Consider the following 14,017-nt stretch of genomic DNA (forward strand, 5'->3'; position numbering starts at 1 on the left):
ATGTAACCCAGTCCCTTGCTGGCTTAAGTTGTTTTGAGGTAGACTGCTGCCTGCAATGTAGCATTGGGAGATGGAAAAACAGTTCGTGCTATGTCAGGGTTACGGTTTCTAGATAGACTTTTCGTAGGGGCTTAAGTGACCTAGAAATGTACATATACTAAAATTTACTACCAGCAGCTTTGCAGATTTTAATAGTAATTCTTAGTGCAAAGAAAAGCAGCAACACATTGGTTTTGGTTTGTCATCTTTTTGTAAAATGAGGTCCAGACTTTTTGTAACCCCAGTTGCCACAGCTCACCACCTCAATGCACAGAAAGCACTATTTCTTGCAAGCTCAGATACTTCCAACATGCCACTCAATGAATGACAGCTTCAAAGAGTTACCTGAGGAATAAAGGGAGTTTATACCCTTTTAATATGAACAGCAGTGAGCTGATCACCTCTCATGCAGGGAACTAAACCCGTATGTTCCCCACTTAATTTACCATTATACCATTGAATGCAGGTTACAAGGGTGTTTGCTCTTTGTTTTAATGTTTTAACTCCCTAAAAATCCTCACACAGATTTTCACAGCTTGGAAAACATACTGTTGCTTTAGCAAAATTTCATCTCACTGCAGCTTCGTGGGCTTTAGTGATGATCCTTTGGGCAATGTAAGTATATATCACCAAAGGAGCATTTAAGTACTACCTTCCTTCAATGTCAGAGCTTGTTGGATGTAGTTTTTGCTCAACTATTTGGCAAAAAGCTAATCCTGCAAGAAAAAAACACCCACAACACAGCAGTGACCAAAAAATAATAATTAGCTGAACATCCCCATTTGCAAAAGTAATTCTGAGAGTGACGAAAATCAGCATGTGCTGATTTTTGGTAGCTTTGGCAGTTTATTGGCAGCTTTTATTGTAGCCGGTTGTCTCTGGTGTTAAATTCCCATCTATGTAGAGACCTTTTGGTAGTCTGCTAGCGTTACTGGATCTGGCCCATTAGCTCTGTGCATGGATACAGAGCAGAAAAGAATTTCTGTACTTTGCATTTGGACAATTCACCTTGATTTCTAAAGGGAATGCATGGACATGCCATGAACGTATTGGAAGACTTAAGTGTGGAATTGGTTCAGGGGCACTCTGGATACATATATGCATAGGACAAGCTATACTTTTGCTGGCTAGTCTCTTTCAGTGTCCTGACTGAAATCACTAAGCCTTAACCACCTATATGCTCATTACACTTGCTTTTCACACACTCTGACAAGCAATATTAAATCAACTGTGTTTCTGAAAATATGTCCTTTTTTATTTATTTCTCTGAACAAATAACCAGTTTCTGACAACCCTGGCTAAGAAACGGACATCCATCAAGACACGGAAAGAGTTGTTTTATATTATTATTTCTAAATTTAGGTGTGAAGCACATTAATATTCTGTTGTGGCAATAATGGTCACTTTGCTGTGGATAAAAAAGTGATATAAGCAGAGAGATTTTCAAAGCGACTTTGTATCTTAGTGAGCAAGCCTCTCCAGGCTTTGATGCTGAGAGCTGTCGATAATTATGTACAGGATTTCGTGTGGTTTTATTTACCAGATTGAGACTGTCCAGGGAAGAAGGGAAGAGAGAGACCAGTGTACATGTCTGTGTGGAGTGATTTCCTTTCCTGCAAAAATTTATCACACCTGTGAGAAATGTTCCACTTAGTTTTGGGAGTCTTTGTTGCATTTTGCAAGGCACAGACAGATATTCATGCTGTCCAGTTAAATCACAAAGTGGTGATCAACAAATGAGCTGAAACCTTCCCTCTAGAAGTCAGAAGGAACAGAAAGATGGTAATATGTATACTCAATAGCACAAGGTTAGTAATGCTAGCTGTAAACTCAAGGCAATGGACTCCAGCAGGGCTGTTCTAGTGCAAAAACGGATTTTCTGGTGATGATTTCTATGGGTTCCAGCACCTGTGACAGTAAGGTGATGTATCCTGCAGAACGTTTAAGTAGTTAGGGTGGGGTAAGCTGCAGTAAGTTAAATTTTTTTTGTTTCCTGTGCAAAGACCAGTTCAGCACACAGAAACATTGTAAGTGCGGAAAATACCCAAGTAAGCCTTGCGCTGTTTTGTAGGAACTTGCACTGTGCATTCTCCTTAAATAAAAATTTAAAAATACAATTTGTAGATTAAAATTGATTTAGTCCCATTTAAATTGCTAATGTGCAGATGCTTTTTTAGTAACCACAAACTGACCCTGAATATCTATGCAAGCAGTACTTAAAATTGTATCTGGAATATTTGGATATATGCCTGTTCAAGAGAATGCAAATCCCTGAGTTTTGCCGTGTGCTGAGATGTCTGGAAGCAAAATTGCCCTATTTGAATATAACAGATCTGGAGTGGTGAGCTGCCAAAAGACAAGCATTTGCATAAAACTGTCCCTTCAGTGGAGCCTGCATCCCTGTCGCATCCCTACTGTGACTGCGCTACTGAGACCTCCTCCCAGGCTCTGTACGCCAGGCAGTGCCTCCCCCTTTCTTAGCTACTCTCATGGCATTTATAAAAGAAAACGGAAAGACAAGCCAGCCCAGGGAATATATTTTGAAGTGAGAGTTATGAATGACAATATTATCAGAAGAATTATGTGAATAACTGGAGTTTTAGGGCATAGCTGAACAAAAAAAAATCTGTATGTTTTGCTATGGTTCACACTGAAGTGGAATTTTTGAGGGGTTTTCCTCCAAAACGAAATGTTCTTCTTCCTGTTCACTGCCAGGTCAGGATTGAACTCCGTTCTCTTTGGGGCTGGAGGCCGTAGGAAGCATTTATTTAAAACCTTAATTTCCTTGTATTTGAGCTTGAATTTTAAAAGGAAAGTAGAGTCATGTTTGCTCGAGGGACTCAGAAGAGCATCTGTACAATCACTGTTTGGAATAAGCCTGAATCTGGAAAGGTTAGACACAGTGTAGTATCTCGGCAGGCACAGCACACTTGGTTTACAAATCGCCGTTCTTAGAGTGTCGGCACGTTTCATTCATTTGTCCAGGTTTGAACTTTTCCCAGCATCTGATCCACGAAAAGGCTTTTTTACTTTTTACAGATTTTCCTTCCATTACAACTCTTCGACTCAAAACCAAAGAAACATTTCATTACAAAAATCCACAAAAATTATTTTATATGTTAATTTATTCCCGTATCTCATTGAAATATTTACTTAGCCACAGTTGCTCAGGCAGAGTCGAGTCTGCGCCATGTAGTTTTCCACTAAATGTGACCAAAACACAGCCTTGTTCTAGCACCAGCCATTTTTGACAGGATGCAAAACCTCACTCTATTAACGCGAACATGCATTTGCACTCAGTTTAAACATCGCATATGGTTGATGTCTAATTCTAGGTGACTCGGAACATATGAGCTTTCATTTACTGGCTTTTAGCTGTGCATCTCCCATGCAAAATTAAAAATATCTGTAGTCATATAAAAGCAGAGTGCTTTTCACTCCTGCCTGTTAAATGTGCTCTGTATTCACAACTTACAAACCTTCCCATATGCATCAGCTAGTCACCAGTCATACGTGGGGCTGGAGCACTGGAGACCCGGGCCCCAGATACAGTAGCAAGTGTTGGTCCTCTGAGGGAAGCAACATCAGGCCGTTGTGGATGTTCAGCCCAACATACTTTTTGTTAGTCCCCGGTTTAAGCAGCAGCCTACTAAAGATAGAAGGAATGCCAGTGGAAATGAGAAGTAGTACCTGCACTTCTGTTCAAACTCATGAAATACAGTTTTGTTAAGCTCTCTGTGGATTAGAAAGATCCTTACTCCTCAGTTACTCCTTTCCAAGCTGTCTAGCTTATGTTAGATTTGTTGTAAAAATAGCATACATAGTTTTTATTTATCAATGTTTCTTATAAAGTGTTTCGGGGTTGTTTCTTTGTTTTGATTTTGATTTTTTTTTTTTTCCAAAACCCCAACTATTGCTAGCATTTTCAACCTTTTGCGTTATAAAAATAGTTGACTGTGGAGCATAGCAGGTCATTAGGTTATCTGGCATCTTATGGAAAACTTGCTGTGGACAGTCTTGGTTAGTTTTGCTTTTAGCATCCATTGTTGCTCACCAGGGACTCAGTTAATCTTGCAGAGCAGCCACAACACGTGGTGGTTCGGTTTGATCTGGAGAAGCTTCTGCATGCAAGATTCAGTCCTGTCATGGATGGCAGGAGCCAGACTCAACAGCAGCACAGCCTTAGGGGTCTGCTAAATGTATAGGTTGGCTTGAAGAACTGATTTCCTGGAAATAATCTAGTGTCAGACTACTTACAGGGCACACCTCTGCAAGTGTATTGCCTAGAACAGATTCACAAGTGACAAGCAATTTCTGCAAGGCTTCCTAGTTATTCCAGTGCGATAATGCAGGTACACGAAGAGGATAATGCAGGTACATGAAGAGGGAGTGTCAGCTCATTGCATGTTTGCAGGATCAAACCCTGGGCGTGTGGGTTTGACAGGTGTGATAAAAGAATAAATGTTATTTTATAGCACTAATGTATTCTGTGTCCTGAGAGGCCTGACTTCTTAAGCAGCACCTGATCTCCTACCTCAACAGCAGAGGCATATGGCAGAGGTAAGATGTTTGATGTGCACAGACGTGTCAGTTGCTCACTTTAGATAGTCCTCCAAGTGCACAAAATGACTCTAAATTTGACCTTTGTCATGATTCATTTGCACTTTGGCCTGTATCTAAAAGGATGGTAGTATTATCCTCTGGATCTTGATGTAAGTCATTTGGAGTCTTTCAGAAGAGTAATGCAGAAAAAAATCATGTATGTATGTTCCTTGGGAATAAGGAGGGGGACCTCTGAAGTGTGATTTTTTAAAAAAAAAAAAAGTGTGTAACTTGTGTGTTTAATTTCTATAATAAAAATGGTGTAGATTTGTGTAAAACCATACTTACAGTGCAGTTCCTGAATCCATGATTGTGATCCTGCCCTTCTTTCTTCAGTATTACATTTCATGGTCTGCTGAAATCATGTTTAGGGGGATAAAAATAGTATATCTTCTGTTTTTTGGCATCCAACCTCTAATTTACAAATATAATTTATGCTAATCTTGAAAGTGCTTCTCAGATACAAAGTAAAATGTGTCATCCTTAGTATATGTGTGTATAATTTATTCTGATGGGGAATAGACATTTCAAAGCCATTTCAGCCCTTTATACTCAGAACATTTGATATGAGCAGGGGAGCTGGGTGTTAGAGTAAGGAAGTAGTTAAAATAACAGTAGCTATTCTCTTAATCCAAAAAAGGTAGAGGCACCAAAGGATGAACTGCTGTTTCCTCAGTCAAGCCAGCTCATACACAATCCTTGAGTTTTTTTATTCCTTTTGTGTTTTTGCTGATGATTAGTCATTTTTATGATGAACTTATAAAAATCTTCCTACATGATCACAGTTAATTTTTTGTGACTTCTCTTTTCTTCAGACTCTGACTCAGATGGCTTCCCTGATGGATTAGATGCATGTCACGGGGGGGTAGCACTGCGTGGGCTTGCAGCTCCCTAGAGGGAAGAGGCCGGCCATCCATGTGCATTGTTTGCCCTGCAGTTCATTGTTCTCCCCATTTCTGCAGAGGAGCCTGCAGAGACTTCGAGCTCAGTTTCTGGCAGCTAACAAACCAGTATCCGTGACTGAGTCTTCCTCACGCACAAGGGGAGTGAGCAGCTGCTATTGAAATGGCTTCTCTTGGTTTTCTGGAATTTCAACACTCAGAGAAGGACGGTGACCTGCTGTGGTCCCAGACTGGGATGTATCACAGCAAAGAAATGGCAAAATGCCTTCAAAGATGCCACGTCACCAGTAGAGTACATTCCCCTTTCTCCTGCTTAGGAGGTCAAGTCTCGTAATCAGGTGTGGTTCCCCTTTTGAACTTCTGGGTAGCAAGTCAGAAAATCTCATGTGAGGGAGCACAGGAAGAAAAACAGAAACCATACAAAGATGAGGAGAACTACCAAGTGGTTCTTGGTGCCTGAGGCATGAAACTAATCCATTGTAAGACTGAACTGATAAGAGAATTTCTGGATTAAAACCAAGAACAAGGGTAGATAGATGGCTGGCAAGAAAACGTAGCTCTAGGGTATTCTGACTTTATGGGACTTAGATATTCCCAAGAATTTTCCTACTCCTTACAGCTGCACTGAGGGATTTAATATTCCACATTGTTTATAGTTAAAGCAGTAACACCAAATAAAACAAAAGTTTTCACACAACTATTAATTTGTTTTCCAGGAATTAATTAAGTTTCTGCCTGGACCAAGTAATGAAACTTCACAGCAAATTAAAACTATTATTTGCAATGCTAAGTAGGAACAATGCAAATTAAAAAGACCACACCAATTGAGGCAGGCAGTCTCTGGATACTTTTTCTTTGCCATGTATTTTTCAGCAATGTGATGAGAAGTTCTTTTTCTTAGTTTTCTAACTTAACAACTTGAAAATATATTCCTAGTCAATAGGAACATTATGACTCATGGCAAAGCAAGGTGGAAATTACCTTGCCTGTGCTCTGTCCATTTAGAGTATTTTCTGTGTTCATTTTTAATGTTTAGCCTTCCTCTATAACTTGCCTTCTTGTGATGTGTAATAAAATGAATAATATAAAAGACTTTCCCCTCTGTAGTTCTTCAAACATGTAAACATTTCAGTTATTCTGTGCTGTAGCTTGGTCAATGCTCCAATGTCTACTTGATAGAATAGAGCAGGCAGAGCACAGCAAGCTGAGCTGTGATGTGTCCAGGACTGCGATGGTTACAGCTTACGTGCAGGCAGGCTGATACCGCAGGTGGGAACAGCAAGGTCAGTATGGTTCTATGCGAGCCTAGTTCTGACCTCAGAACTATCTCAACTGACAGATAAAACCTGTGTTGGAGATATAACAAGACTCATCAGATCCATCAGTTGGAGCCCTTGTTCATATTTTAGAAATGAAAGCTGAAATCCACTATTACTGATTTAAGGCAGATGCAACCGTTCTGGTATTTGTTGTAATGATTCAATGCCAGCCCTGTGTGGAAGAGGGAGAGGGATGGGAAGCTCGCTTACCTTCCAGTGCACCCAAGGAGGGAGCGTATAATCTGGCAGCACTCGATAGTCTACATTGGACTTGTTAGGTGGGCTTTGGAGAAGCCCTGTAACATGTTTTTGAAAAGAGAGCTGCTTCAGAACACTCTTCTTAAGGGTGTCTGGAGCCAACCTCGCTGCACTGCCCTTTTTCCATCCACTGCAGCATCAGTCACTAGACCTAGGCAAACGCCAAAGTGCATTTTCAGCACAAAGTCAGCTTTGCTGTAAGTGTGTAACATGAGTGATCGTATGACTAATTTTGTTATATAATTCACGTCTTTCTCTGTAGACAAATGTCTTGCGTTTTTAACGGTTATTTGAACGCTGTACATAATTCTTTGTCAGAGAAGCAGTTGAACCTGGCCAAGTTCAAATTGAAACTTCCCAGAGGAATAATCCAAATCTGTATTTCCATATATATTAATAAACTCTGTAATACTTGCAGCAGCTCACATAATACAGTTTTGAAATGAGATAGAACTCATTATCAGTACAATGAGGAGCACAAGCTCTTTTCTGTCAGAAATAATGGAGTGAGATCTACACAATTATTTTCCCTTGCTGTCTTTGTAGTCATTTATGCAGCAAGGTGCGTATAAATCTTTCTTGGCCTGTTGTGCTGTAGCGGGACATACACCAGCCCCAGCCAACTCCTGTGGTTGCAAGCAGGAGGAGTATATAAACAAATCCTTTAATTCTGTCTGGTTTCATGATGTAACATCAGCAGCACTGTGCATAGCAAAGCTGCGTTGCACGAGTCCAAATGGAGCTTCAGCGTGCTGCTGCCTGAGGGTAGGGGATGCCACATTTGAAATCTGCTGTCCTGCTTTTGTACTTGTAGTCTGGGTATGAGTCTGGAGTGACTCCTTTCTCTTTGCACCACGGTGGATTTCAGACTGTGTTACTGAGGTGTGAATTTGGCACTCCACCCTATGTTACGCTTGCACTTACTTGTCAAGCTCTGCCAGGAAACACCCGCTGCCCGAAGCTCAGGAGTCGCTACCAGCATAAGTAACAAACCTCAGCTTTTTGTGATCCTGGTCGATGACCAGGGTCCAGGACCAAGAATTACAGGCTAGTCTTCTTCATCTTGGGGTTTACAGTGCCTAACCATCAGCTGAAGGTTGGCTCCTACGCTCAAAGAGAAATGGACTCTCTTTTAAACGTGGCTGAAAAGAGGGAAATGGTGTCCTGCTGTTTTTGTTTAGTAGCCGAGCAGAGGATGTAGAAAAGCAAGACTAGATCTCCTTCAGCCATGAAGCAGAACAGCAATATCTGTTGCCATCTGTACCTGCAACCTCTTTCTGACCTGTCTGTAGGCGGTTTATTCTGGAGTAAGTGTGGGAAGCAGGTGAGACAGGTTTTCATCCATGATGTTGAAAGAAACTCAGTAAAGAATGAAAAAATTATGGAAAGGGAAGGAAAAAGAAAGGACATTATTTAATTGTTTAATGAGATAGTGCATTTAGACACTGGACTTGTATTTTGAAAGTTTTTATTTCTGGAATACAAGACGCAGCAGTTTGGAAAAAAAAACCATGCTTCGTATAAACGCAGTTCTGTGTATTCTTAGGAAAAGGGTGAAACCTATCACCTCAGTGGAATTTGTGCAAGTCCATCCAGAACAGAATCTGCCTTATAGTGTGTGGTTTAAACACCTCCATGCAGCAGTGAAGTAAATGCACAGATTAAATAGTGTAATCTGATAAAAATTTTAATATCAGAGACATGACGAACTGAAATTTTGTTTACTAAATGTGATTTATCCAGTGGATTTAAGGAAGGAAGCAGACTCCCCACCTGCATTCTTCAGCATGTTTGGATAGTAATCTTCTTTAAATAATGTGACAGGCCCTTTTTGTAGTCCAGCGTCAGAGGATTATATTATTTTCAGAACAATTTATGAAGGATTAGTAGAGGCATAGTTAATCATTTAAATTAACCACAGGTTTTTTATTAATCTTCAAATTAATGACTTCTACCTCTTGATCTTTCTGGCGGCAAATCCCTCTGGAATTGATGCCAATTAGGATTCGGTAATAACTTGGTTATGAACATGGACTAGTGTGTGCATATGCGTGGCATGCATGTGTGCACTTGTGTGTACATGTGTGGGTAGGTGTCAGTGCCCCTGGAGAGTTAGACCTGTTGAGTTGTTACCAATTTGGAAAGTGGACCTCTCCACTAGTGGAAATTAAATAAAAAAGCAAGGACAGTAGTAAGCAAACCAAGGTTCAGCTTTATCATACACAAAGTTGTGCGTTGCACGGTGCCAATCTGATGCTTTTAGGACAATTAGATACAGCTAGTATATTACTACAATGAAGATGGGGACAGTATCAGGGAACAAAGAGACCTTACTCTTCACGTGAACCGTTGAGAAATGTTCTTGTCTTTTAAAGAAGGAAATGTGTTCCAGCACCAAATAAACTGCACCAGCCCAAGGCAACATCAAATAGGAAACTTAGAGAGGAGCAGACTGACCCTGCTTAGAGCTTCACTCTGTGTGAAGGGGAAACAGGACGTAATTAGGGCTTTCCGGGACGTCACAGTTCTCATACTGACATTTCTACATGCCCACAGTGGTACCATTTCAAACCTCCTTGCAAACAGACCCATGTTGACCTGTGTGTGTTGCTGAGTTTCTTTGCATGGTCACTGAATTGCCGTAATTGAAATGTGCTTAGGTTTACAGTATAGGCATCAGTAAGAGCTGGTTTTCAGAACTGATGAGCATGCATGAGTATAGCAGGAATACCAGGTTTTCAGTCCTGCCCTCCACAGTACAATGTAGTACTTGGTATGACAGCACTTGTTTCAACTGAGTTTTCCGTCTTCTATACCCGTGTTTCTGAATGGTTGGAGATTATTTTTTTCCTGGTGTCCCACAGCGCATTGCCTTTTCATCTCCTACGCTTGTATCTTATTAGTCTGATGCTGCTCATGTTGCAGCTTCTTGTGGATTTGATGAGATGTTAATGTTCAGTTTCCTATATCCAAGTAATTTTTAGAGCATTTCTTTCTCTTACCATTCTTTAATCTGAAGGGAAATGATTGATTGGACCCCAAGAGCCTTGTTTCCCAAGGTATGTGAATGTCTGTAGTCAAAAATGAGTGCAAGGGAGTGCGGATCAATACATGATGTTGCATTTCTAAAGCAGTATTCTTTGCCCTACTTGCAGTCTTTTGTCTTCCTGAAAACTCAGTTCTGACTTCCCATGTTTGAAATTTGTTCTATAGACAATTTCTAGCCACTAGATACACTAGCTGTATCTAATTGTCCTAAAAGCATCAGATTGGCACCGTGCAATGCACAACTTTGTGTATGATAAAGCTGAACCTTGGTTTGCTTACTACTGTCCTTGCTTTTTTATTTAATTTCCACTAGTGGAGAGGTCCACTTTCCAATGCTATGAAACCTGAACAAAAGCTTTTCTCAATTTCTTCTTGTAAAATTTTAAGTGAGTGCATAGCGGTATATCTACGTTTCAGTTGTTGGCAACTTATGTTGAAAAATAGACTACTCTAGTCTAGTAGTCATCCTGGTGTAAGAAAAGAAAAGAGCATTGCTTGTTTCCAAATTCAAAAGTACAATCTACTCATCACAGGCAGAACTGAGACCCTGGTTCCAGGTACAGTTCAGGCAAAGGTGGATCATTTACTTATACGTGTGTTTTCTCTTACAGCATAGGTGGAGAAGTAGTGAGAGGAAATGAAGGAAGCTACGTGGGGAAACATTTCCGCATGGGATTTATGACAATGCCTGCTCCTCAGGACCGACTGCCACATCCTTGCTCCAGTGGCTTTACCGTGAGATCCCAGTCTCTTCATTCTGTTGGAGGAACCGATGATGAAAGTAGCAGCTCTCGTAAGCAGCCGCCTCCAAAACCTAAGCGAGACCCCAACACCAAACTGAGCACCTCATCTGAAACAGTCAACACTGGAACAACAAGTAAAAGTGGGAAACTACCGGACAGGACTGAAGGTAAATGCTATAATTCTTTGGAAAAAAGGGTTTTGGTGACCCAGTGTTAAGATTATCCAGTTGATAATCTTGCATTTAAGAATTAAGTGTGTTTTCCCATCTGTGTAACAGTGCCAGCACAGGTATCCTAGATCACTGTTCTCCAAATTTTGGACCAGTGGGTAATTGCCAACCTTTGACATTTCTCACAGAACGGTACCGCTTATATGACCTGGTTATATACTGAGGAATGAGTTGAATTTACTCAAAATGAAGGGAAAAAGAGATTGCTATCAGGTGGCATGTAGGACAATGTTATCTGCACGCCAGCCCAGGACCACTCATCGTATCACTAGCACTGTGCAAACCACAGCTTTGGAAAGGGTCCTCCTCAACAAAGAAGTGAAGGACAGAAATTATTAAAAAGAATACTGCGTGGCCCTGAAACTCTACAGCAAGGAAATATCGTCCAAGGGTAAAAATTGTACCCGAGATGATATATTGCATTGCCCAAAGCTTCTGTTTGCATATAAGTCTACGTTTTCTCTTTCCATTCCTCTGAGTTACATTTCAGCTAATGCAACTTTCAAAAGAAAATAGACAAATGTGTTGAATAAGGATATCGCTTCCTTACTCTGAACTACTAAAGATGAGCTAACGCTATAGGGATCTTCTCCTTCCTTTCTTCCATGCTGGAAATGCATTTTGTGCAGCAGTAGGACCAGCTATACTCCCTGCTAGGAGAGATCAGGATGACTGTGCTTCACAGTGTGAACCGTAAGAAGGAACCCTTAGGGACAAATGGTTTTGATCAGTGCTGGTCTTTCCCACTGCTGTGTTACATATCGGTTTTGACATCCCATGCAGTATGTTGTGCTCTTAGTGTGTATTCCTTTTGCTCCTTGTTGTGGCCAGAAATACTTTTTAGTTACATTCATGCTACAACGCCTTTTAAGCAAATCTGATTTTAAAAAGTCTTCAGTGATAACAAAGATGCAAAGAAATGTATAATTCAACTGGTGGCATGTATGTCTATGATTGCGAGGTTGAACACAAACACTGAACAAAACTGTAGATTTATTTATGCTGTTGTTGGTAGTTATTTTGCATGATGTTTACCATTACTTCCATAGCATGTCCTCTACAGTGACCATTACATCAACTCCACTGAACACACTAACATGGCAAATCCAAGCATTAAGTAGCTGCCCTTACTGAAAGCAGTTTACCACAATTTTACTGCACCAAAGCCCACACAGAAACCATTCAGATTTGTGCCACAGATGGATTTAAAAACTTATATCAGAAAGTCTTTCAAGTCTTTCATTTAATACAAAAAGAGACTGCATAGCACAAACTTCTCAGTCTGATGTGCTCTGAGGTGAAAGGCAGGAGCTCTTAAGTTACTCAGTTCTTTTAAAAACATATTATATTTTGAAATATTTTTATAATTCTTTAATATATATTAGCACTCTTTCTTCCTCAGTCTGCACAACCAGAATTACCAAGGCTAAATGAAGTTTGTTTTGCAGACAGGGCAGTAAGATAGGCACTAACGTTTTCTATTGCGTTTAATGAATATTCCTGCAAGCGTGCATTGAGTCACACAGTATATTGTGCTCTTCAATATAGCTGACCTTGGCATTATCTCTAGGATGATTAGGAATGAGGTCTGTTTTACATCTATCCCCCAGCCCTTTTCCTCATTTACTGAGAAGCAAGAGACTTTGACAGCCTTAAAGTAGCAATAATAATAATGATAGCGATAATTGAAATACATCCAAGTATTTTGCCAATCTCACAGAAGTTATGGCAGACTCCTTAAGCAGTCTGTATCCTCATGAAACTAGACCTTCTTCAGCGTTATTATTATGGAAGATTCTGAAAATTTTGCTTCCTTTCCCTGATCTCCTCCGGCCATCTGATGTTTGACACCAAGGACGTAATATGTAGTCATGTCCCTTCCGACAGATTTCAAAGTTTGAAATCATTGACATTTCTGTTTCCAAGGCCAAGTACCACTTTGCCTCCTCCCACTCTGTGCAGTGATCTATCCTATCACATGATGGTTATGAGTGGCACGCGTGGTATTGTAGCAGTGTTCACTTTGGATAATCTGTATGACAACGGTACTACTACACCATAGTACTAAGTATTGCAGAGCGCCTCGGATTCATTATTATACTAAAGAGCTGAATATTCATAGCAAGATCTCTGGAAAGAACTGGTGAATGAGTAATACTCCATCACTAGCATAAAAGGTAATACCTAAATGTTACCTTTTAGTGTGACTAAATGCCTTCATGGAATATTGAGAATCTCTGTGACACTTAATATATGACCTGTATTATATTAATTCTGCTGGTTTATATGTAGTGCAGCAGTGGGCACTTTTAGACTATCATGAAGAAGTTCCTGGAGATTTTGAGTTGATAGAACCCTTTAACCATACCATTGTTTTCATGTGTTCAGAATATCTGCCCTGTTTGTATGTGTCTGGTTTTATATGTGCCAGACTTATAGGGGTTTCACCAAAGAGTTTGATACATAGAAAGTAAGACCAGATTGTAGGGTTTTTTTGAAGTAAGCAGTCAAATTTTAAAGTCTGAGATGATGTACTCAAGGGTGGTACAATATGGTGTTTGGATGAACAAACTGGATTTCTAAAATGCTTTGCTGTCACCAGGAGAGGCTTTGTTATCGCCCGTGCATTCCAAGGTAACATGTTTGGTGTGATGAAAGAATTTTCACAGTCATCCTCTGGCTAGCATAGGAATGTTTATATAAAAACTGTGGTCATACATTGATGAGGACATCTAAAGATGAGCAGAACCAGATGAAAATCAAAGTTCACTATCTGCAATATTGATTTGATACAAATATTAAACCAGCTTTGTCCCAGAATATGAAATTATTACTGTTGCTCTACAATTAATTCCCAGCAAATTTATTATCTGAAA

General features: G+C 40.1%; 1 protein-coding gene across 1 annotated transcript in view; it reads left to right on the plus strand.

Annotated features, from left to right (window-relative positions):
* The window catches only part of NYAP2 (neuronal tyrosine-phosphorylated phosphoinositide-3-kinase adaptor 2), a 152,643-nt gene that overhangs the window by 55,156 nt on the left and 83,470 nt on the right, over window positions 1–14,017 (plus strand). Inside the window, exon 4 of the mRNA XM_075157627.1 lies at window positions 10,780–11,078. Coding sequence (XP_075013728.1) covers window positions 10,780–11,078 — 299 coding nt within the window. The remainder of the gene's footprint in view (window positions 1–10,779; window positions 11,079–14,017) is intronic.

Source organism: Calonectris borealis, chromosome 9 (genome assembly GCF_964195595.1).
Source record: "Calonectris borealis chromosome 9, bCalBor7.hap1.2, whole genome shotgun sequence".
Lineage (NCBI taxonomy): Eukaryota > Metazoa > Chordata > Aves > Procellariiformes > Procellariidae > Calonectris > Calonectris borealis.